Source organism: Dipodomys spectabilis, unplaced genomic scaffold, assembly GCF_019054845.1.
Source record: "Dipodomys spectabilis isolate Male_0828 unplaced genomic scaffold, ASM1905484v1 ptg000234l, whole genome shotgun sequence".
NCBI classification, from domain to species: Eukaryota; Metazoa; Chordata; class Mammalia; order Rodentia; family Heteromyidae; genus Dipodomys; species Dipodomys spectabilis.
In genome coordinates this window covers 6290307-6316444 of record NW_024870911.1, presented here as the reverse complement: position 1 = coordinate 6316444, position 26138 = coordinate 6290307, and the positions used below count along the sequence as shown (strand labels likewise).

Below are 26138 nucleotides of genomic sequence, written 5' to 3'. Positions count from 1 at the left end.
GATGCCAGACATGAAAATAGGGATTAAGTGATCAAATAAAAAGCATGAAAGAGCTCCCTTTGAAGGCAATGAAAAAAAAAACAACAAAATAATTTGAGATTGATGAAAAGATAGATTGAGTAGCTCCTGAAACATTTTTTAATAATTAATATTTACATAGAATCTACTCTGTATCACAGGACACCTTACCTGTTTAATCCACGATTAAGCCATTCTGCCCTCTTGGCAGTGTACATCTTCTCTATTGTCATTTTTCTTACAGAGTCTGAAAAATATTCCATTGAGTAGGCCACTATTCAGCCTAGAATTCAGGCAGCTCTTCTCATCCTTGAATCTAAAGTTATTTGGTAGGAAATATTTTAACACTGTGCCAAATAACCTGCCTGGTTCTACCATTCACAATTTTATGTCATTCTTTTAAATTATTTTATATCTTTATCTTTTATCTCTTTCTGGGACTGAGAAATGAAAGTTCTAGGTATTTTATGTCATATTTGTCTTGAAATGAAGATATGTCAGAATGTATTTCTCCCTCAGAACCTGCTTCAAGAACACCTGTGTCCAATTAATTCCTTCACTCATTTTATTATCTCTAGCTTATTTTCTCTAGCTTATATTTCTACTTCAGTGATACTGTTCTTAAGTGCTATTAACAGCATACAAGTTCAGAAAATTTATATAAATTGGTTCAAAATATTGCTGAGAATTTCTGCATCTCTATTTTTTCATACATCTTATTCACCCTATTTATTTTAGTCAAAGACTTAAGCATCTAAATAAGGTATTCATTGTGATAATTTTTATGTAACAAATATCACAAGTAATCTAATTACGGAACTTTTATATATCACATTCTTGCATGCACTGTATTTCATCTCTAATGGTTTCTGTGTGCGAATTTGGGATATTGTGATGACTTCTTTTTAATTTTTGTTTTGTGTTGGTTCTTTGATGCCCATGTCAGCAGTTGCTTTGTTTATGGGATAGCTCAAAACCATTGTGTCATACCTCATTCAAATTCTTCATGTGCATGCATACATAATAGCATATGGACATTTAACAACTTATTATTATTTTCATATTACATGGCTAAATTTGTTTTGTAATCATTTCCTTAACTTAGAAACTCCATTTTTTTCCTTTCTTTTTTTTTTTTGTGTCAGTTGTGGGGGCTGTACTCTAGGCCTGGGAGCTGTCCCTCAGCTCTTCAGCTCAAGGCTAGTGTCCTACCAGTTGAGCCTCATTGCGACTTCCAGCTTTTTTCTGTTTATGTGATGCTGAGCAATCAAAGCCAGTGTCTCATGCCTGTGAGGCAAGCATTCTACAACTGAGCCAACTCCCACCCCACAAACTCCACTTTTGAATTTCTTCCTTTCTTCTTTGCTTTAGTGTTTTTTTTAATTGTAAAAATAGTGTACAGGTGGGTTACAGTTAAATGAGTAAGGTGATGAGTACATTTCCTGTCAAACATTGTTACCCCCTCCTTTGTTTTTCTTCTACCATCCCTTCCTTCCCTACCTCCCAAATTCCTCCCCTACTCCCAATTGTAAAGTTTATTTTTAACATAGTGTCTTGTACATCTCATTGTTACAATGGGTCAACCTGTATCCTTGTTTCACCATTTTGTTGAGTTTCTTTCCTTCTGAAAATTCAGACTAGAGGATAGGCATGCATTTTACAAGGCTGATTTCTGTTTTTTGTTTTTTTTTTGTTGTTGTTGTTTTTTGTACTGATAGTGGTGATTTTAATATGATGGTAGGTTTTCACCTAAATGTTATTTTCTAAGTTGTCTGATTACAAACAAGCCCAGACCAATTGTTCCTTCAGGAAAAAAAATGTGACATAAATTACATTTTCTTCCTAAACATTCATATGGCTGGTCTGATTGGTAGTACCTGGATCACGGTGCACTATTGGCAAATACTAATTAAAACCCTAAAATTCTTTGAACAAATTTTGTTGTTCTACTTTTAAGACAAGAAGGAGCCTTGTTTGAAATCTTTGACTTAAGACTTTTTAGATCTGACAGGGCTCAAAAATACTTTGCTTTCCTATGACAAGATACTACATTTTTATGTTTTGCTAAGCATTATTCTGACAACTTGTGGCCCCAAAATGATGAAATATTCTAAGAGTTTACTCTATGTTGAGTTGTTCAATTTTCACTACTGAAGAAGCATTTCCAGATAACAACTTTTCCCCCCCTGGTTTCTGTTAGGGATAAGGAATAATCAGATGTTGTAACATTTATGAACTCAGCCTCACAGTCCTATTTTAGTAATTTAGTTGACCTTTTTTTTCATCAGAGCAATGCTACTTTTATAGTTTTCCAGAGTGGAATTCTTTTCTATATCTTGGGTTAAAATGTAGACTATTATTTGATAGCTATATAGAGTTGTTTCTCCATTTTCCAAATACATATGAGATACCTGTGCTGTTTTAGTTACAAGATAATTTTAAGAATCAAAGAAAGTTTCCTGAATAATGTATATCGAGAATCATATGAGAAAAAGATAGTGAGATAAAAATTAGATTCATATATCCTCTTAGGTATACCTATTTCTTCCATGAATGAATTTGGGCAACACAATTGTTATCAAAATAGATTATTTAATGAATGAACTATTTGTATTACTAAATATTGAAGGAAAGTTTTTAAATGTCCTATTTAATAAAATTCACTTATTAGGTCAATAATAATGTTGTGAAAAATTAAGGTCATTAGAACTATTATTTCACAAATTATAAATAATAAAATAAATCAGCTACTTCGTAGCCATGTTAATAACTTCTTCTGGTTAATTAGCTCATCACTGGGATTCCTTCAAATTTGAACTGCGTGAAAATGTTTCTATTAAAATTTAAACTTGAAATAAAATTGGTTTAAAATAACTAGTCAATACTCATTTAAAATACTCTCAATTAGATTTTTGCCAATCACATATTGAAGTGCCTAAATGAGTCTGTTATTTGTGTCTATGAAGTATTAGAAGCTTCTTGTAATGGGTGTCAGAAATTATTGTGTGTCTAATTTTGATTGGCAAATTTGATTTTATTGAAATATGTTCAGCTTATCAGAAATTAAGCATAGAGATGAAGGAAAATATTTTTACTGCCAAGGTAAGGAAAGGCAGAGGAGTTTTTACATCTCAGAAATGTCTAATCCTTTTTTTTCTGGAAACATTTTATTTTTCATTAATAAGTTTTTTATTGTGAAAATACCATACAGAGGGTTTAAATTACATGAGCAAGGTAATGAGCACATTTCTTATCAAGCATTATTGCTTCCTCCTTTGTTCCCCTTACCATTCCTGCCCCCCCATTTCCTACCCCCCAGCCAAAGTTGTAAAGTTCATTTTTCCATATAAAGTCTTGTACATCTCATTGTTACAATGGGTCCACCTGTGTCCCTATTTAAACAATTTGTTTTTTCCCTTCCCCTCCACAAATTATACCAACATCAAATACAGTGAAAACAGGGGTTATACTGTGGGGGAGGGACATACAAAGCAACAAAGAAATCATCTTCTAAATATGTTAGAAACAATAGCAGGAAAGAAAAACCATTCGAGTCCTTATCTTGGGGTTCATTTCACCTAACATCAACTTATCTGACCCTTTCTGCGTGTCTCAGACATATACAAGTTATTGCAAATAAGGGAAACCATGGGACCTATGTTTCTTTGGGCCTGGCTTACTTCACTTAATATAATTTAGAAATACCTAATCTTATGGGTGGATTCTGCAGCAACACTTCAGAAGAATAGGAAACAGCTCAAATCATGTTAAACAACAAAGTAGAAGAATTTAAGTGTACTACATTTCCTCATACTTTCCAGGTTAGGAACTTTAACTTCACACAATTTCCCAGCATTTAACTGGAAGTGTAACCAACAGGAGGTTCTTGGCCATAAGTTTCCTGCAAGTTAACAAAAATTCTGATATGAAGGTCAATCAATCATTTATGAAATGTATCTGATTCTATGTTGACATTAAATCTCTTTCTTTTAATTAAAGAATAAATTGGGATTAGAAATAGAAGGGAAAAAACAAATCGTTTAAATAGGGATACAGGTGGACCCATTGCATCAATGAGATGTACAAGTCATTATGTCGAAAACGAACTTTACAGCTTTGGTGGGGGTGTGGGGGAGGAGGGTTGGGTGAGGGGTGGGGGAGGATGAGATAGGAAGGGGAAACAAAGGAGGAGGCTACAATGCTTGATAAGAAATGTACTCATTATGGTATAAACTGAAGGAAAGAGTACTCACAAGACCCATTTGTTCAGGGGTAATTCTTCCCTTCTAGAATGAACTGTTATGGTTTATTTTCAGGAGAAGATCAGCTAGGTGGGAGAATATCCATGATAAATTCTTACATCTTCAATTTTCTTTATTTCCTTCTGTTTCAAATGCTCAGTTTATCATTATTGTGAAGTAGCATATTCTGAGGCTGGTTCCTTGCCACTGTCTACTGAGGCTGTTGAGCAAATCAAATGAGGTTGGTCTGAATTAAGATATACTACGAATACTAAAATGTTGGATTTTGAAGACTTACTATGAGAAAAAAGCATGTAAGGCATGACATATTGATTAGATATTGGTATGATAATATTTTGAATATGTTGGGCTAAATGATGCATAATATTAAAAGGATATGACAATTGTATGAGTTGTATCAAATTTCAATAGCTGGAGAGTCTTTGCAAATTAAAAGTAGGAGAAATTGGCATCTGTCATCCTCCCTAGCAGTTCTCCAACCCATATTAGTTGCTATAATTAAATGACAACTCAGTAAAGTTTCTGCTGCTGTGGCTGAGGTCAGGAACATACTTAATGAAGAGTTGGAGTTATCTATGGACTAGGCCTACAGCAACCCCTCTACTAATTTTAAAAGGTAAGAAGACAGGATGCTCACAGATAGATAGCCATTATTACTAGTTACATATAACTCAAGATGGGAGAATCTGATACCTTCCTATAAATGCTTTCTTCAATAGACAGATACATATATTAATTCAAAGATCTTTCTCCGACTCAATTTGGTCTCTGAACTGCAAGGTATTAAAAAGTCTCATTCTGTGAATGCAGTCATAATGTTCAATGTACATATGTGAAACTGGAACTAGGTAAGTTGAAGGAATGGCTAGTTTGGGAGAGGTGATGGAGCATGATAAAAAGGGTGACATTGATCAAGATGCATTGTACCCAAAAACAGACAAGTTCAACTGAAACCTTTTTTACGACTAAAGACAATAAAAAACTTAAAAATAAAAGTATTCCTCTCTCTCAAAAAAAAGAAATGTACTCATTATCTTGCCCATGTAATTGTAACCCCTCTGTACAGTATTTTCACAATAAAAAAAGAAATAGATCAGATTCAGAAATTAGATTTAAAATATATGAATCTATAATGGATAAACTTTTCAAAAAAACAAGAGGTCTCAAATGCATATTTGCGAGTGTGAAGACTATTCACTTTGATTTTTTTGGGGAGAGACAATTGCTATAATCAAAATGAGCTTTGTGACTGGACAATATAATCAGTATTATTAATTGTTGATGTGCAAGCATATCCATGAATGTTTTGTGGGAATCCTGTAATTAATGAAAATGTGAGTAGTAGTAATTTCTGCTGTACCAATATTACTGTATCTTTAAGTTCTACAGAAGATTCAGAATGTAGTTGAGTATAGTCTGGTAACCTTTGTGTTTTATCTTACTTAGTCTTTTTCCTTAGCCACATCATGTCTTGGATAATATAAGACATGACACCCTTAGCTTGGATGCTAAAACCAAAACATCAGGCAGCTGAGGGATGTCGTCATAATTTAACCTACTTCCTCTGAGTTAGTCATTTTTTGAGAGAGCCATGGCTCATAGAGACATTTGGAGGCTTTTTCTGGGATTGAGAGGGGTTTATATAATCATCTAAGATATTCTTGTGCATCGATTAAGGTTTCTTAGAGAATTTGTGGCTTTAGCAATGGAGGAAATGGGGCTGATAGTCGAAAGAAATAACATATGGAACACTTTATTTCAGTTATTTGTTGGAAGGTTTATGGGAAATAACAGGAAAATACTACACCAATAGAGATCTTCCTAAAGTCTTGTGTTCCTTCAAGGCTTTCATAAAAGGTTATGTAAACAACTACAGAGCTTAAATTTTAATTTGAGTCTTATATATTATAGGCCTTAATGTTGATTACTTTTTAAATTATTCCTCAGTACCTACTATACATATGTGTACTTAAGCAAGTTTGACTTAAATATTAATAAACGAGGGCTGGGAAGGTGGCTCAGTGGTAGAGTGCTTGCCTCGCATACATGATGCCCTGGGTTCGATTCCTCAGTACCACAAAAGCAGAAAAAGGTACAAGGGGTGCTGTGGCTCAAGTGGTAAAATGCTAGTCTTGAGCTGAAGAGCTCAGGGACAGCGCCTAGTCCCAGAGTTCAACTCCCACCACTGGCCAAAAATAAATAAAAAAATAAAAAAATATAACAAACTACTACAACAAGAATCTCATGAAATTTAGTAGCACCTTGAGAATGTGCATTTTGAATGAAAGATAATCAAATGGTAAATTTGAGGCTCATTGCTATAGAAAAACAGCATTTCACTAGCTCTACATTTGTCTCATCTATCACTGTGATTTAGCTGTGTATAAAATATTAACTAGTCAGCTAACTGGTGATATAATTTTTCACAAGTAAATCTAGCTGACTAATGGAAAACTTAAATACTTTCAGAACTTCATAAAAAGAACTTTATAAAGTTTATAAAGTTCTTTTTAATGTTTTGGGAATCTTAAGAGTCCAAGAGACTTCTTATTTTCACAAATATGACATGTATCGTATGTTTATAAAAATAATATTTACAGTATTTCAGTGATATCATTTTCAGGTAGTTACAACCTCACAGAAATTTTCCCTCAATATATTTACTTTGCTTATTTCAATTTTGAATATATTCTTCTGATTTAACTTCTTCATGTTTTCAATAGTCATGGAAAACAAGAGTCAATAACTCAGACACTGCAAGTCTCCCTCATTCTAGCTTTTTATGAGCAAGGAGTTCAGTTTAGTATTAATTCATTTGTTTAACCTATTGAATGTTAGATGTCTCTATTACATGGTAAGCATAGATTTCCAGAGAAGTGAAACATAAAAAACATTATTATATCTCATTATTTTCTCATTGTGAGAGATTGTTTGAGGTGGAGTCAATATTGCTATAGACTGTGAAAGCATGTTAGCCTGTAAAGTTCAGTCAGGCATTCTTACTGGTTTTAGTTCAAGCACTTTTATCTCTATTCAAGAAGATACTGAGTATTAAAAACTAGAGTGAGAGATTACTTTATATGAACAAACATTGAGAAAAGGAAATACTTGCATCTGATTGCATATGTATCTACATACACATCTACCTATTATTGACACTTCTCTTTATATAAATACATGACAAGTAAATACATTGTTTGAGCACAGTTGGTCAGCTTAAAGTGAAGCCAACGCCAGACAAATAGTTGGCATTTTATTTTGTGAGCACAAAGACAAAGCCCACATTATAGCTGAGGGTTCACAGTTGTGCAATGCTGTCCTTATGCTCTCTGTCCAGGTGTTCATCTAAGGCATAAGATGTAACTATGTTACTTCCTAACTCCAGCTGGCTGCCTTAGCAAAGAGAATTCTTAGTGATTTGAATAGACATCACTACTATTTTATTCACTGTTTTGTGCCACACAAAATATTGTCGACTCTCAAAGATACTCATGCTAAAATATCTACTGGACTTTTCTCACTTCTCTGCCATGCCTTTTCTAGAAAACTCAAACTATCCTTAAAAATTGATTTAAACTATCTCCTTCAGCTTTTCCTGCTCTTTTCCAAGACAAAACGAATCACAGCTTTCCCGAAAGAGTCCTACTATAATTCTAGATCGTACTTCCATTTTTACATATAGCAGATGTTTTTCATATTTGCTTTTCTCTTTGCCTCTCCTTCCATGACTATAAAGTCTTCAAATATATGGTCCATTTCTTTGTATGTCTTTATCCTTAGAACCAGGCAGACCACATGGGAAAGGCGGGTGCTTAGTAAATATTTGTAGAAGTAGCTCACTTATTTAATCCTCACAACCACATATGATTACAAATGAGGATGCTGAGGTCTGAAAAGTTTGAGTACCTTGCTCAAGGTCACACAGCTACTGAAAGGCAGGTGTTTTTCTTCCAGTTGAGAGATCTTTCATCAGCTTTTGCTTCTAGTAATACCAGAAGAGCTATTCATTTATGTTCGGATCCACCCTCCTAGAAAATTAATTGAGTCCTTAAGCAGTCCTTGTGACTGCTCTGGTGTAACTCACATTTGCCTAGAGATATTTTTTTTCCTAATTTTTCTGTGTTTGTGAATACCTCGCTGCTACTGGGACTGGCTCAGTCTTGGTTCTCAACTGTCTTTCTCTGGTTTGCTGGATCTTTGACCCAGGTTGACATTACACTCTGATTTTTTCCCCCTGTCTTTCTTTCCTGATAAGAGAATCAAAATATCTACCAAATATCACTTTACTAAAATTAGCCAGCCTCTCTATGGGAATGAATCCACATCTTTACATCTACTTCCTGTTTTCCCAGCATCATCAGTGGCTTGTGTCTAGACCTTCCAGACTTCCATTTGAGCCCCTTATTTTCACATATTCAAGTGGAAGCCATTGTGAGGCATCTAGAAATGTAATTTTCTCTGATGTTCAATGTTCTGCTAAGAATTCTTTGAACTTCATTCACACATACTACTAAATATTAATGCATGTTGTATACATTTTACAAAGTAAAATAAAAATTGTTAAAAAGCACTGAATTCTGAGACATCATTTTATATTTCTATACAAAACTTTTAAGTATCGTGGAAAGAATTCAACACTTGTTTCTTTCTTTCTTTTTTTTTCTTTTTCTTTTTCTGTTTTGGTCATGGGGCTTGAACTGTGTGCCTGGGCTACCCCTGAGCGCTTCAGCTCTTCAGCTCAAGGTGAGCAACCTACCACTTGGGCCAACAGTAACACTTCTTGTTTTCTGGTGGTTTATTGGAGATAAGAGTTTCATGGACTTTCCTGCTGGGCTGGCTTTGAACCACAATCCTCAGATATCAGCCCCCTGAGTAGCTAGGATTACAGGAGTAGGCCACCAGCACCCAGCTTAGCACTTGTTTCTTAATTCAAGGAATTTTCATTCCAGATATTGATCTTGTTAGCTTATCCTCCACAGCCATCCACCTTTTCAATTCTGCCTTGAGCTTTTACATTTTTTATTTCATTATTGTTATTGTTATTATTATCATCTTTAAGTAGCTGTACAAAGGGGTTACCATTCAAAATGTCAGTTCATGAGCAATCATCTTGATCAATAACACCACTTCCTCTTTCTCCCCTACCTCTCTACCCATCCACTCAATTTTCCTAGTTTCATAAGATAGACATTGAATATGATGATTGTATTCTTCTCTTTTCCTCTCTTCATTTACTTGACCTTTTTAAAAATAAATTTCTTTTATTTCAAAAATCAAATAGTTATTACAGAATTTTATTTCCTTTCTATTAAGCCAGGTGGATCAAAACATCAAAGGATCAATATCATTGTTTTTCATTCAAAACGTTGTCATATCCAATTGTTCTTCAGCAATGTGTTTGTAACACATCATCCCCTCTTGGAACAATAGTGACCTTCTGTTTCCTGGCTTTATGTACAGCAAGCCTTTCTGTACACCATAGATAAGTTAATTTTCTTTAGATGCCACTTTTAATTATGTCATTATTCCTGTTATTGCTTATTTTATTAAGACTGAACTCTTCTGCCTAATAATTAAGAAGTCAAAGATAGTGATTATGTCTTCCATGCTCATTATGCAGTGGATTTGCCCCTTTGTAGATACTTTCCCCATTCCAGTCAGTAACCTCTCATTCTTCAACAGTCTACTTTAATTTCACCTCCTCTTTAATTTCACATTTGGGAAGCCTTTCTTAACTAGTTATTCATTTCATCTTCCAGGTTTTCATAGCATCTCTCATAGTATAGTTTGTTTTTTGTCATCTATTGTAACTTACTTTCTACTTTTGAGTTCTTTAAGATCCAGAACTAGGCTTTTACCTTCTATTTTCCAGTTGTGGCACCAATAACTGCTATAGGGTAAGGATTTAATGTTGATTTTCAAAGGTTCTAGTGCAGTAGTTTAAAAATAGTTGTAAACCATGTGATATATTTGATAATTATATCTGTTTAAGTGAAGGCATATATATAACAATCTAATAATATGTGATATATTTTATGCTAGTATTGGACTTACTTTGAAATTCTTCATTTTGCCTTATTGTCCTTCCTTCCTTCCTTTCTTCCTTCCTTCTTTTGTTCCTTCTTTCCTTCCTTCTTTCCTTCCTTCCTTCGTTCCTTCCTTCTTTCCCTCCTTCCTTCCTTCCACTATGATAGACAAACACTCTACCACTTGAGCCATGTCCACAGCATTTTTGATGTTTGAATTGTGTGTATATGTGTGTGTGTGTGTGTGTGTGTGCGCGCTTTGTGCCTGCCAGTAGTAGAGCTTGAATTCAGGGCCTCATACTCTTCAATTGGCATTTTCTCTCAAGACTGATGGTCTAGCAATGGAGTCACATCTTTACTTCCACTATTGCTGGTCAATTGGAAATAATAGCCTCACAGACTTTTCAGCCACCTAAAAGCTAGGATTATGCTTGTGAGCCACTGCTGCTCAGCTCTATGTTTTGTTTGGAATCTTGTAACTTTACATAAACTATGCTTGAACTTGTGATTCTCTACTTCTGCCTCCTGAATAGATTGACTGAGGACATGTGTCAAATGGTAGAGGACCAACCTAACAAGTACACGGTCCCTAGTTCAAACACCAGTACTGTTAGTTTAAACAACAACAACAGCAACAAACTAACAAGTACTAGGTCACAGGTCATTCCAACTTTTAAATATACAGTAAAATTAAAAACTCACAATTTAATATTCATCATAAATATTTTGTTTTATAAACACACACACACACACACACACACACACACACACACACACACACACACACACATACCACTCACCATTTAAGTTCCTTCAAAAGTCAGTTCAAATTCTACATTTTCTAATAAACTGTACATAAATCTTTTTGATAGTATTACTTGTCTCAAAAATTTTTGGTACTCAATCTGTAAGAGAAAACTGTATTTTTATTCCCTTTGGCCAACTATTTTATCTCTTACTTAACATTAAAGCTGTCATTATTTTTACTCCATTTTTAAACTTTTATGGTTTCAGGTATATGGTAGAAAATCAATCAATACTTAATGAATTTTTGTTGCTCTTGTTGCTAGTGATTATTATGAATCTTCTAGCCATGGACTGGTGAGCTTAATTTATTTTATAATCACCCGGGTTTTTATAAAAATTGCTACCTTTTTTCATCCTGGAATATCTTTATAGTTCTGTAAAATTGGTTCTGCATCTGGCTAGAACTTTCTTTTTCTCTTCAGTTGATGGTAAACTTTCTTAATCTTTCTAACTCTTCTGTCAGCCTTCCTCAAAACCAATTATTTTTCTTGTTTTGTTTTGCATGCAAGTCTTTTCTTCCCATTACCTAATATCATCTCTTATATGTGACAGAAGGTAAATTTTTTTCTAATGATTTAATCCTACTAAATTTAAATGCTGCTTATTGAAACTATTAACAAGGTAAAGATTTATTTTTGTTTTTCACCAGAAGCATGAAACATTATATCATGAAAGTTATATTTCCTTTAATACTGAAGTTTCTTATTTGTGATTTAGTTTGAATTTTATTTTTAAAGTTATGTAGCTGTTTACTTTATATTGTTTTTTTAAAATCCTGTCTAGAGCAAACCAATGATCAGTTGATTAAATTTTAATATTGATCAATATGTTTTCATTATTGATTAATATTAAAGAAAAAGATTCAAGTTAATCATTCTTTTTAGTTCATTTAACAGGTGGTTTTTATATTGGACATTTGATAATTTTTAATGGATTAAGCAGCATGCTTTGAAGACCTCAATATAGTTTAATTCTTAGATGGAACACATCAACTGGTACATTGTAGAAATCAAGGTATTCATTGGTCAATTTGTAGTATTATTATGCTTCTCATAATTTTACCCATAATTTTTTAGGACTGGATTATTTTAATATCTTTAAAATTTAGCATATATTTAAAAATTGTAGTAGCAGTTTTTGATATCTAACCAAACACTGGTAGCTTCTACCTGCTACCCTAGTTACTCAGGAGGCTGAGATTTAAGGATCACAATTCAAAGCCAGCCTGGGCAAAAAGTTCATGATATTCTTTTCTTCAATTAACTACCAAAAAGCTGTAAGTGGAGCTGTGGCTCAAGTGGTAGAGTGTAAGTCTGGAGCAAGAAAACCTTGAGGACAGTGCCCAAACTCTGGGTTCAAGACTTAGAATCAGCACACATGCACAAAAAGTAACATATAAATTTTTGTTTTGGAATTTTAACATTATTTCCCTTTATTCTCTATGTACAGGCTATTTGCATGAGATCCCTTTTGTGGATTAAAATGAGAAATGCTCATATCAATCTTCTTCACCTTAAAATTTTAACTAGGAAGTTAGGTTGAGAAGGAATTTAGAATTAGTTTTTGGCATATTTTCACTTCATCAAGGCTAAGTTTGACTTTCCATCATGAGGGGTCTTGAGCAGCCTTTGGGAGGCAGAACACGGTTTGATTCAGTCATTGCTATGTACTGGTCTGTGATGGAGCATGGACTGTGGATGTGGATCTCTTAGGGTGAAAGACATTTGATATGTGGACCATTGACAATTTAAAAGCTAATGGGTTTGAAAATAAACTTTATGGAATGCAGTCAGATGGCTAACTCCTTAAAGTATTAATTAAAAATATTGAATCACTGACCTAGCAAAGATGGGTAAAATTGCTTTATTAAAACCAGATTTAAATGAACATAAACATATGCTCACCTAAGGACTCTCCCTCAGCATACTTATTTTTTAAGCTCAGGACTAGTGTACTCTCAATTTGAAATTACAGCTAGTTTCAAAATAACATGGTGTTTATCTGCTATCTCCAAACTAGGCTGCTTTAGGAATGAGTTCAGAATTAGTAGAACAATTTTGGCTTTGGAGTCTTTAATCTCTGTAATGAAACTCATTGGGATCTTGAACTATCTGAGGGCTGCTATTTAGTCCTGTTAACTTTGGCAACTATTTTTTTCTTTCTCTTTTCCATCAATGAAGGCAGGAGAGCAGGAGGACTAGCAACTTCAAGCATTTTTGTTAAAAAACAAAAAATCACAAAAACATAAAAACCAAAAAGAATCTGTTGCTTTAAAGCAGACTTACTAAAACAACAATAAACAACAGAGAAGTACTTTATAGTTTATTTCTAAGATAATCTGTTTTTATTAGAGCAAATACTACCTATGGAGAGCAGTAGGCTCATGAATTGGATTGTTTTCACTCTTTGTGGTAATAGATACCTATTGGTCTTTCTTTTATGTATCTTATTCTGAATACACATGCAGATGCACAGGTATTTGAGTTTCATGTCAATCCTGCCTTTTACTATGAATTTCGGTGTCCTAGATTTCAAACAACAATGTGTGTGTGTGTGTGTGTGTGTGTGTGTGTGTGTGTGTGTGTGTGTGGTGGAAGGCAAGAACAGTTAGAAAGTGACTGCGCTGTTCAACGAGAATGAAAATAGATCTAAAAGGAAAATAGTTTTTGTATTAGCCGGGTGTCAGTGGCTTATGCCTGTAATCCTAGCTACTCAGGAGGCTGAGATCTGAGAATCATGGTTCAAAGCCAGCTATGAGACTCGTATCTCCAATAAACCATTCAGAAAACCAGAAGTGGTGCTGTGGCTCAAGTGGTCGAGCTCTAGCTTTGAGCTGAAGAGCTGAGGGATAGCACTCAGGCCCAGAGTTTAAGCCCCGTGACTAAAATAAAAAGTTTTTGTATTGTATGTAACCTAGAAAGGGTATTTTTTAACTGGAGTTTTAAGTTTGATTTTGTGGTGGCCACAAACCAGCCTGGATCTTATTATTTTCATATGCATACAATTTCCAAACTTCTTAAACATAGGCTCTGTCTCCTGTATCTTTTATTTAAAGCCTATCTAACTACAGTGACTTTGTTTCATGCTCAAATCAATGGCCCCCTTTATGATGGAACGTTTCAGGGGGACATTTTATTTATCAGGTTTACTTCACATATAAGTCTCGCCATGTAAGGCTGACACATCTCCATCAGCTGAGTAGCACTCAGGTTGTTCATGTTGTCTCTCACATGACCATATCCACGAATCACCTGATATTTTCCTATCTACTGTTTTGCAGGAAAAACAGAGATTTCTGACAGATGTTCTGCATGAAGTGATGCTGCTTGATGGTCTAGCCAGTTCCCATCCAGTGTCACAGGAAGTGCTACAGGCAACAGATATTGACAGGGTATTTGACTGGATCGCATATAAAAAGGTGGGAAATAGATAAGATCCATGTGCCAAAGGGACGTTTCATTATTGGGGCAGCCACACTATTTCATGCTTGATGTATTATATTTTTCTCTTTTTCCTGGCAGATAGAAATGTACTAAAGTAGAAAAATAGTCTCTATGTTCATGTCATTTTATGAACTAGTGCTTTGATTTATAAATGAGTAAAATGGAAATGAATGTTTGCCAAAGAATGCATAGAAATATTGGAAGTATTAATGAATAAATGTTTGGAGACTCGATGTGAAATTGCTGCACAAATGGTGCTATTCAAATGTCAGCTTATTATTATTAAAAGAGTTGACCTATGTAGTGACCAGTTTTTAAACCATTTTGTCTTAATGCTTATTTATTTTGATGGCTAATGCAAATGAATTGAGACAGTGCTGTGGCATGTACATTTATAAGAATTATATAAAAGAAATGGAGGAATTAAATAGGTTTCTTAAATAATTTTAAGAACCAGTTTTAGAATGGCTAAGAATAATTTTGGGCCAATGACCAGACATAAAACTAATTTATCATATGAATGTTTACATTGTTATTTGCATTAGGACTTTTCTACTATTTAATTGATGCTAATTTTAGCATTATGATACCCATCTCAGTGTTCAGTACTTATTAACCACATAAACTCTATTGTTATCTATAGTGTTAGATTGAATTTTTACTTTTTGGAAATATTGAAACTGAATAATGTTTTAAGCTTCTTTAAAAAATACTACTGGTATTATTTTGTCTCTAAACATGTTTGTATTTTATAACTAGGTGTCAAATATCAGTTCATCAGGAGCTGGTGGCATACTAATTTGCATATTTGGTTTATGATTAGGTAAATTCTATCACAATGATTTTTAACTAGCAATATAGGCAATAATAGATGAAAAAACAAATTATGTTATTAAAAATGCCTTTCAAGTCACTGATAATTACATTTGATTAAAGAGAGTACTTTTAATGTTATATAAAATAACTAGATATATAGGACCATAACATATTTGACATATTTAATTTTCATTTATGCAGAGTTATGGCTAGGCTCTGTTGGTTACAAATTCAGTTCATTTATCTGGGGTGACTCTTACCTGTTAATTTTAATTTAGAAAACAAGGTAGCATGAAGTGCTACTAAATTCTAAAAGATTATTTGTAAATACTAGTTTTATTTTAGCACGGATAAAACTAGGAAAATATTACATATACAATCAGAAAAATCTCTGCAATTGCAGGGATTGCATTTTATAGCAGACTGTACCTCTGTGGATTTATTTATGTGTCTTCTATCCTAATACATTGTCCATATGCCTGTTTTTGTTACAATATCATGCGGTTTATGGTATATTTCTCCAGAGTATAATTTGAAGTCAAGTATTTTGATACTTTTGTACCTCTTTTTCTCAAGATTGCTTTGACTATTTGAAGTCTTTGGGATTTCTATATTAATTTTCTGATTTTTGTTTCCCGTTTCTGTGAAGAATGTCGTTGGAATTTTCAGAGATTCTATTGATTCTGAATATCTTTTTCAGTCATGTGACCATTCTCACAATACTAATTCAGCTAGCCCCTGAGCATGGGAGATCATCCCATTCACTATTTTTCATGAAAGATTCTTAAAGTAATATATAATATATAGTCAGTTAGTCTTGAGTGATTTTGACAGTTGGTTTTTGTTTCAGGGATTTGAGTTACCTCATCTAAATTGTTTAAATAATTGATAAAAACTCATATATGACACATATCTTGTCATCCATACAGTAGCCACAGAATCTTTAATGGTGTAACCCCTTGCATTACAGATACTGGAAGTTTTTGTCTCATTTTCTTTTCCCTGATTTGTGTAACTGGAAATATATAATTTTAATTGATCCTCCTAAATCAAATCTTCCAATGTCATTTTGTTTTAATTTCATTTCAATGTCTTTTGTTTCCTTTCATAAATATTCTTGCCAATAATTATTATTTTCTTGTTTTAAACACTTTGAAATGAACTTCTTATTCTCATTCATTAAGCTATAAGCTAAGGTCATTAATTAAGAGGTTTTTTTTTAATGTTCTAAAAATCTATGCTTTTCTTCTTTTCCAAAAATCTTCCCCTAATTTTGCTGTCCAGGGAATCCTAATATATATCTATGTCGATATCGATATATATAGATATATATATCGATATAGATATATATCGATATATATATATATATCACATTGGGATGTCATTTTTCTTTGAATTGAAATTATTTTGTAATTTTCCATTTGATTTGTTAGTTGACCCAGGCATAATTAAGAGTATATTGATCAGTTTATAAATATTTGAAGATTTTTCCAATAAAAGTTTCTCTATCATTCAATTGATACTTAATTCTGTTGTGGTAAATGAGTACACATGGTGTGTCTTAAAACTTCTTAGGTTAAAACTTGTTTTATGGCTCTGAAATTGTACATACTGGTAGATATACTGTATGTGCTTCAAAGGAGATGTGTATTCCAGTGGTGTTGACTGGAGTGTTCTATAAATGCTGATTAGAACACTTTGGTTGATAGAGTTGTTCAAGTCTTCTATATCCTTATTGATTTTCTGTCTACTTGTTCATCGTGCTTTCTTGATGAGCACTCATTGTTTGGATTCTTTCAAACAGCAACCCAATCTAGTCCCAAAGATGTTTCTCTACAAAGATGTCATAAGAATAATGGCTAAGTTGCTAACTGATATCTCTAAAATAGCTTCAAATGTAAAGGTAGAAAACTGAAGGTTAAAACAGTTAGATTGAAATGTGATGGTCTCAGTACCAGGTCTTAGAGTGCACATTTATGTGCTCCTCTAGTTCTTTAGTTTAGCTTTGTGCAGGTTTTCCTATTAACAAGGTAGCATATAGCCAATGTGCAATTGCCAATTTAACTTATAGGTGGAATGGGAAGGCGGTGTGATTCAGGATCCATGAGAAATACTAATAGTGATCGTGGAACCACAAATAATAATGGCAAAATTTATTGAATGCTCACTGTGAGCTAGAATCTGTGTAAATTCTATTATATTCTTTTAATCCTTATACTTGCCATGTAGAATCCTAAGTACCACAATTTTCATTTTAAAGAAAAGCACAGTGGGGCTGGGAAGGTGGCTCAGTGGTAGAGCGCTTGCCTTGCATGCATGAGGCCCTGGGTTCAATTCCCCAGCACCACATAAGCAAAGAAGAAAAAAGCTGGAAGTGGCGCTGTGGCTCAAGTGGTAGAGTGCTAGCCTTGAGCTGAAGAGCTGAGGGACAGCACCCAGGCCCAGAGTTCAGGCCCCACTACCGGACCCAAAAAAGAAAAAAGAAAAGAAAAGAAAAGCACAATGATTCATGGTCAGATCTAGAGATCTGTTTCCCAGGACATAAGAGCTGGTGTTCTTTATCAGTACAAAATATTGATCAACAAGGTTGATTGGAGCTGTCATTCCAAAGTAACTTAATTTCCACTTGGTTTTGAGAGAGGTGACCTCAAATTACAACAAGATAATAATATCCTCAATTTCATGACCCAATGAACTTAGAGGGGAAAAAAAATAGACTGCATCCTGCCCAACAGAATCTGTCTGTTTCCCTCAAGGGGTTATGATCTGTTTTAATTAGATAGTAAAGTTTCATTGGCCTGTCCTTATATCCATGGGGATATGTATTTTGAGTGGCCAACAAGGAACATGAACTTTCCCTCTGAAACAGAAGAATAAAGCAACAGCACCATTCTGTAGAGGAGGCTCAGAACATGAGACATTCCACATGGTCATGGAAGAGTGATGGTGTAAGGGAATAGAGCTTCTTGGAGCCTAAGTTGGATAAGAAAGTGGAAGACATTTTGTGCCATACTAAGGAGCTTGTATTTTATTAAGTATGTCAAGGAGAACCAAATATGACTTTAAAGTAGAAGGGTAACATTAAAATTCCACACTAGAAAGAATATTGCTGTAGACATAGTAGAAATGGAAATAATGCCATAGACCTAGCCAATTCAGAGTTGATAATAGAAACTGGAATTACAAAACACAGAACATATTTTTGTAATGATGCATGCAGCATTTAATACAAATGACTTGCCACTTCTGTGCTTTCCTCCCTGAAGATTTGCTACTCGTCAGCATTAACCTCTGCCAACAGTAAACCCCTGGTTGCATCTGTTTCACTAGCTTATCATGTCTTGTAGTTAATCCCTTAATGATTATTCTAATTATTTCCACTTCTGTTTGTGTTATTCTTCCTGAAGTATAATTTTAGTACCCTTCAACTACATTTCTATAGGAAAGTGAATACCAGGAGAACCAAAGATTACAAAGAAACAAAGGTTAGGAGTCTATAGCTCAGATAATTTCTGTGCACTAGGATTTTAAAACTGAGTGCTTTTTTTAAAAGGACATACAGAGTGATGTTCATTATGTATTCTCTGAGTAGTACTTTAAAAAATTCCTTAAGTTATATCTATGTATTTCAGAACAAGAAGAGAACAATCTAAGACCTAATGTATTAAGTTAGGCCTACCAAAATCACAAGTTTATTTTTTATTTCAATTATCTATTGAAAATGAGAATGATTTTTATCTTCAAACTTCAAACTGCAGTGAACACAAGAAAACACTGTCTCTGAACAGGAAGGATGGGGAAAGATGGGTTAAGGCAGTGTCTTAGCACTAAAAGCACACAGGGAAATAAGAATCAATGACCCAATGACCTGGATGATGAAAGTGAGTGATTGCTCATTAAATTTACATATGATACCAAGATGGAAAGGGATGCTACAAGCTTCAAGGGAGGAAAAGATTTTTTAATGCCTTAAGCATTTTATAGAGAATTCTTTAAAAGCAGAATGCTTTTTCAGAAATTCTCACATAAGAATGGGTATATTTTGGAGGCCCACAAGCGAATTGTACATAGAGCAATAAAAGAATTGAGAAATACATAGGGGTCAGAGTCAACATATGTTTTTAAAAAGGAATGGTGGTGGGAATTCAACTCGCAATGTTCCACCAATGTATCTTGTGCCTAAAGCTTATCTATGTGAGATAAATTAGATAAATGTGCACCTTTTCTAGTAACCTTACAAGTGAATAAAGCAAAACTGATCAGCCATTTGCATCTAACATTCCTCATTAGACAAGACTCTCCAACCACAGCATCACGTTAGTCCATACATAACATTCGAACTCTGTAGCCGTTACTTCTTTAGGAAAAAAAAACTCCTCCTCCCTTCAAAAATCAAACAATAGTAAACACAAAACTCATAAAGTTAAAAGAATTTATATGAACTATAACTGTAGAACACATATGTCATTTAATGATCAATTATTATAAATAAATCATTCTTTAAAATATTTTACTTATGTTGCCATGTGTACTATTCACAGAAAACTTGGGGCATAGGCATTTTTAACCATTTTTCTTAGGAAGACAATGAGACATAGATAGTTAAATGAATGACACAAGATCAGAATCTAGCAAGTATACAAGGTGTCAAAACTAAGTCTGAATTCTAGGACCTTGTCTACAAAACCTTTCACACAAATATATCTCATGATGAATTATAGTCTGAAAGATCTATGGGCAAAGTAAATGGCAACTCCAATTTTTCTGGATACCCTTGGTAATGTCATCCTGTTGATCTTGTCTTTTCAGTCAAAATATTCCCTGATAGCTGGACACTGTTGGTTCATGCCTGTAATCCTAGCTACGCAGGAGCCTGATATATGAGTACAGTGGTTCAAAGCCAGCCCGAAAGAAAAATCCATGTGATTCTTACGCCCAATTAACCACCAGAAAACCGGAAGTGGTGCTCAAGGCACTAGCCTTGAGCAAAAAAGAGCTTAGGGACAGCACCTAGGCCCTGAGTTCAAGCCTCATGACCCCCACCCCCACCACTAACAACAGAAAATTCCCTGAATCTGACCTCTTCTCACCAACATTACTGCTGCCCTTGTGGTCCAATTACTTTCATATTACTACAGTCAGGTCCTAAGAGTCCTATCTGTCTGCAAATCGATCTTTAATGAAATATGCAGACCTAACTTTTAAAAAACATCAGATTGTGTCACACTGTGACTGGGAAACCTACAATTCTCCATGGAAAATGAAAATGAAAGACAAGGTCTTCACAATGATTCACCCCAACTTCAACTTACACTTTATGCTTACCAAACTACCATAGGTGGACCTCTGACACTCATGTCATCTCTTATACCTTTGACTTTGCATCATGTCCCCTTACTGATGGTGCTCATCTCTTACCCCTCTTCCCCCACACACACTTTCTTCTCTGAACTCTACCAAAACTCCCTCCCACAGTAGTCATTTGCTCTAGTGATTTCTTTGTTTGGAACAATGCTACTCCAGAGGGCATTGTTGGTCTAGCTTGTTGTCTTTGAAACCCTCTCAGATGAAACCCTTCAAAACTCTCCCCTCAAATGCCAATGGATAGCCTTACCCTTTCCTTTATTAGTTCCTGTTATCCTTGTCCATGTACTGTCATGACCCCTGGCACTGATCACCTTCTACCATATTGCACAACTATCCAATGCTATGTTTAGGATAATTCTAGCTTCCCACTTTGCCATCGTTGAATGTGAGCTCCATAAAAGAAGGCATCTATGTCTAGCTTTTTCCCTAATATATTTTCAGTACTGATTATCTAGCCTGTATACATATAGTTATATCCAGTAAGTATTTATTGAACTGAATTAAAGTAAATGTCAGCAAAAAATATTTAAAAAATCATTATGGTGTTTCAGAGGGAAAGATTCCATCTGTTTATTGGAATTGGGAATAAAAATTGGTGATTGAAACAGCATTAAGGGTTTTCAGAGGGTGAAGGAAGATTATGTTGCCCAACAATTCTGTTTTCTAATAAGTTCTGTCACATGTGGCCCGCCCCCCAGCTCTGGGCCTCCTGGGACTGTCTTTTGTGAGCTCAGCTCTTCTGTGGGGATCTTCACCCTCCTGCCACAGTCAGTCAGCTCCCTGTTCTGCAGGGAGCTTTTCAGCTTCTGTTCTTCCAGTTTAAGTGGTTCTTTCTCTTGCTCTTTGCTTCTTTACTCACAGTCAAATACAAAACACGATCAAAATGAATCTAATCAATCACTGTTTTGCCCTCTGACACATTTGTACATGATTTACAGTATCTGATATGATGTATATTGAGTAACTGTATCACTTGTTTTCACTTCTTTAAAACAAGGGGACTTTCATTAAGTTATACAATGGCAGTAATAGCATCTACAATTCTTTGATGGTCGGTCTATCTGCTAATGTCCATCCATTAGCAAATAGGTCCTTTAAGTTCCCATTCCTGTAAAAAAAATAGATGATCTCTTATTCACTGAAAGGAAACCAAAGGTCTAGAAAGTTTAATAATGTGCTTTGCTTCTAGGTTTTCAGAGCTACTATTTGTATCTCTTTCCAACTCATGCTCTTTCCCTTCTAGGCAAGTAATATTTGCCTATGATGCCAGTTGCAAAAATAAATATGATTTTACTTACAATCTTTTGTCCAATAAAAGGATTTTCCCTTCATAAAAACTGCAATATTTTAAATTAAGCAGCATATTATCATATGAATCTAAATAAGAACTATAAAATCTGGAAAGTAATAATCATTGCTTACAATCATCTCATTAACAAATGTGAAGAAGCTCAAGAGACTGAGAGAAATTAAGCAAAGCACAGAGAGAGTGCAGAGGGAGCAAGGGAGGGATTGATTTAGAAACAGAGATAAAGCCTGTCAGAAAAGGCTAAAGAACTTACATATGTCCACCCTTGAGGATAGAAAGCTCAGAGGTGACTGAATAATTGGTTCTGGTATATAAATGGTCATTATAAGAAGTCTGCTCACAATTTCTCTGTCAACATCAAGGTCAAAGTCAGACAAATGGCCTTAAATTACAGGAACAAACTTCAGTTAATATAAGAGAGAACTTCTTGACATAAAAGCAATTAACTATTTCAATATGAACTTTCCAAGATCATAAAATCTTCCTCCTCTAATATTATTTTAAAATAAATTAGAAGACTCAGCTCTCAAATTAGGAAACTAATTTGGAGGACTACTTCAAAAGAATTCCTCCTGAATCTTGAACTCGCAAGACATGGTAGCTTTGTAGTTTATTCGCATCTGTATTTTTCCATTTGAAACATTTATTTGTTATAAATACAGATGTGCATAAGAAACAAACCACTTGCTGCTTAGCTAAGTTGGAAAGTGCAAAGATAATTCTCATTTGTCTGTATGCATGGTTATCTGTGGAAAAACATCCACAGAATGTTTATATAACATATACTTCAATCACCCTTTTTCTTTATTACCAGTGAGCACCATCTCTGCCTTTGGACTTATACCTCATCCTAATACCGAACCAGAGGTGATTTGGAGACAGCATATAAAGAAATGTCTTTTTTGCCCATGAAAGGAAAGCATATTCAGTGGCAGGAGATAATTTTTTAATTTTTATTTTTATTTCTTGTGAACATACTGTACAGAAGGGTTACAATTACATGGGCAAGATAATGAGTACATTTCTTATCAAGCATTGCAGCCTCCTCCTTTGTTTCCCCTTCCCAACCCTTCCCAGCCTCCCCCTGACCCTCCACCCAATCCTCCCTCTCACCCCCCACACCAAAATGTAAAGTTCGTTTTCAACATGACAACTTGTATGTCTCATTGTTGCAATGGGTCCACCTGTATCCTTAAACAACTTGTTTTTCCCCATCTCCTCCACAAATTAAACCGACATCAAATAAAGTGAAAGCAGGGGGTATACTGTGGGGGAGGGACATACAAAGCAACAAAGAAATAATCTTATTTTATTGACATCTTTGTGATACCTGTCTTCCCTACTTAACTGTTAAATTATTAATTTGTGCATCTTGCTGGTAGAGGGGACTTTTTTCACATGTATTGATCTCCTTTTGAATAGTTGTTTTTTTTATCATATATACCTGTACACTAAGTAGTTGAAGAAGGTTGTTTTCTATTTTTCTAGACACTTGTACTTCTCCCCATTTTGTCTCTTTCCTTGATTTCACAGTTACATGATGAAACAGAAAGAAAAATAGACATTTAACGAAAACAAGTGGCTTGTTACCCAACAGAGTATGGATTAATCTCAGTTAAGGGACTCCACTTTCTTTCACACTCCCATTCTGTCCCATTGTGTTGCTGGTAAATAGTGGTTTTGATAACTGCTTTTGTGTTCCTTTGTTACATAGTTTCTTTTTTATATTGATGAGATCTATCAGAAGGGGAAAATGTTGGTTTGGACTTTGTGCTTCTGTTCTTTCCCATGCTGCCTGAAAGATAAGAAGGATGCCCACAAGATAGAAGAAGCATAAGGGCCAGGGCTGTGTCATTCTTAGCTTGCAGAACTTGACTCTGAGCTGCTGTTGCAGTTTTCTGAAATGCTTCCACAACTATTGTTCTCAATGGTCTGCTTATGCAAACAGCCCAATGTGAATGACGTTTGTAAAGGCTCACTTAAGCTAGTCTCCATCAACAGTTATAATTAAGAAGAAAAGTTACTGTTTCATTTTGTATACATGGAAATATACAAAGAGTATTTCATTTCTGTAAAGTTCTCACCCTTCAATTGTATATTTGATTCTATTTCCATTAGGCTAGGAGACAGTTATAATGCATCTAGGAAAGAAATGGGGCTTCATGTAAAAGTACAAGGTCACTCACTAGGCAAGAAGGCTTGTGAATCATCATTTTATATAGATTATTCAGAGAAAGAGTAACAGTTGAAGATAGAAATTAAAAACAAGTGGGAATAACCTAAGGTATATTTTCCTGGCACAGTGTTAGAAAGAATAATTTGTGTATTTGCAATAGATTTTCTGAACAACTGGATTCTATAGTAGTTAAAAAAGAAAATATAAAGCTAGGGATAAAGACTTAAAGGATAAACAAGCAAGGCAACTAGAATTAGAGCATGAAATATTGCTATATGAGAAAAGAGCTGGTGGTTCATGCCTGTCATCCTAGTTTACTTAGGGAGCTGAGTTCTAGAGAATCACAGTTTTAAACTAGCTTCACAGAAAACCCTTCTCCAAGATAACTAGCAAAATGAAGTTTTAGGCATGGTTCAAGTGGTAGAGCATCAGCCAGTCAAGCTATTATGAGACTCTGAGTTCAAACCCTGGTACCAGCAAAAAAAAAAGAAAAAGAAAAGAAAGACAAGAGAAAAAGAAAAAAAAGAAGACCACGATAACTCTCTTTTTGTTAGAGAAGAAATTTGGTGCAAGGCAGATGAAGGCCTTCAGAACATAAATAGATTGTTCCACTTATAGTAATAGAGTAGACTGGAAGTATGGAATCAAGTTGAAGTTTCATATAAAATAATTGTGAGTGGATTGTGTTCTTCATCCAGTTGCAGCTAGTGAATTATTTTGATCTTTTCTTTTGAGATAGAGTTTCATTAAATAGCCCAGGCTGATCTTGAACTCCCTTTTACTGGAGGTGACACTTCAACTTGAGACAAAGAGTAAGTTTTATCTCTTAAGGGCTGGGATTATAAACAAGTGCTCTGTCACTTAAAGTATAACCCCAGCCCCTATTACTAGATTTTACTGTGGATCCAGAGATTGTGTACTTTTATTATTAATTATTGTACTCATGAAATATTAAATATTTCAATTTCCTTTTGTTAAAATTGATAAAGATTTTTCGTTAGAGTTTTTGCTTGAAACAATCCAAACTCTGTTACTTACACAGGGTAGATATGATTCTAGACAAACAACAACAAAACCTTTTCACATTGGCCCAAGTTGTGTTTTTTTCTTCAATAAACATGCTATTTCTTTTGAAATGATGAAAATGTATCTTGTATACACTTGCAGAGATATTTCCACAGATACTTTCAGGGGAGGCTAAGAGCTATTTGATGACCTACTGAGAAAATTGTTTAGAGACTACATGTTTTCTGCATCTGCTATCATTCGAGCTACCACATAGATCCTGGTAGCACTAAAATCAAGTTGCTTGTCTTTACATTTCTAAAAATAGAATGTCTTTGGACTCTTCTTTTTTAGTCTTTATGTCAGTATTAGAAGGTTGACTGTGCTACTATACGACATACTCTTACCTTTAGAAAAGAGAAAGATTTTAGTTTTAAAAAGTACTGAAGCTGGGCTTTTGTCTTCAGGGCATTTTTCCCATGCAAGAGATTTGGAGCCTTGTTTTCAGTGTTTCATAAAATAGAAAAGGAGACAGAGTCCAAGATGAGTTGTTTCATATGAGGTCTCCCATAAAGCTAGGACCTTAAAGAGTTGTACAAAGCACACAGATGAACTAGAAATAAACCAACCTTCACGCTCAGAGGAACACAAGGAGACTACCTGTCCCAACTTTGGCATAAAGGAAAGAAGGAAACAAAATTTGTCCTGAAGATTTGCAACTTGATTGACATTGGATCTCAATTGAAAACTACCCTGGTACACTGTAAATCTCAAACCAGGATTTAATTTAAAATGATTGTCCTAGACTAAAGATGCTCCTAGATACCAGCTACAAACTAGAACACATCTTTTCTAGACAAAAAAGTATGCTTTCATCTTATATCACAAAAATTTGACAGATTACACAAA

At 34.5% G+C, this 26138-nt stretch overlaps 1 protein-coding gene across 1 annotated transcript in view; it reads left to right on the top strand.

Annotated features, from left to right (window-relative positions):
- The window catches only part of Trhde (thyrotropin releasing hormone degrading enzyme), a 388269-nt gene that overhangs the window by 220842 nt on the left and 141289 nt on the right, over positions 1 to 26138 (top strand). Inside the window, exon 6 of the mRNA XM_042698986.1 lies at positions 14394 to 14531. Coding sequence (XP_042554920.1) covers positions 14394 to 14531 — 138 coding nt within the window. The remainder of the gene's footprint in view (positions 1 to 14393; positions 14532 to 26138) is intronic.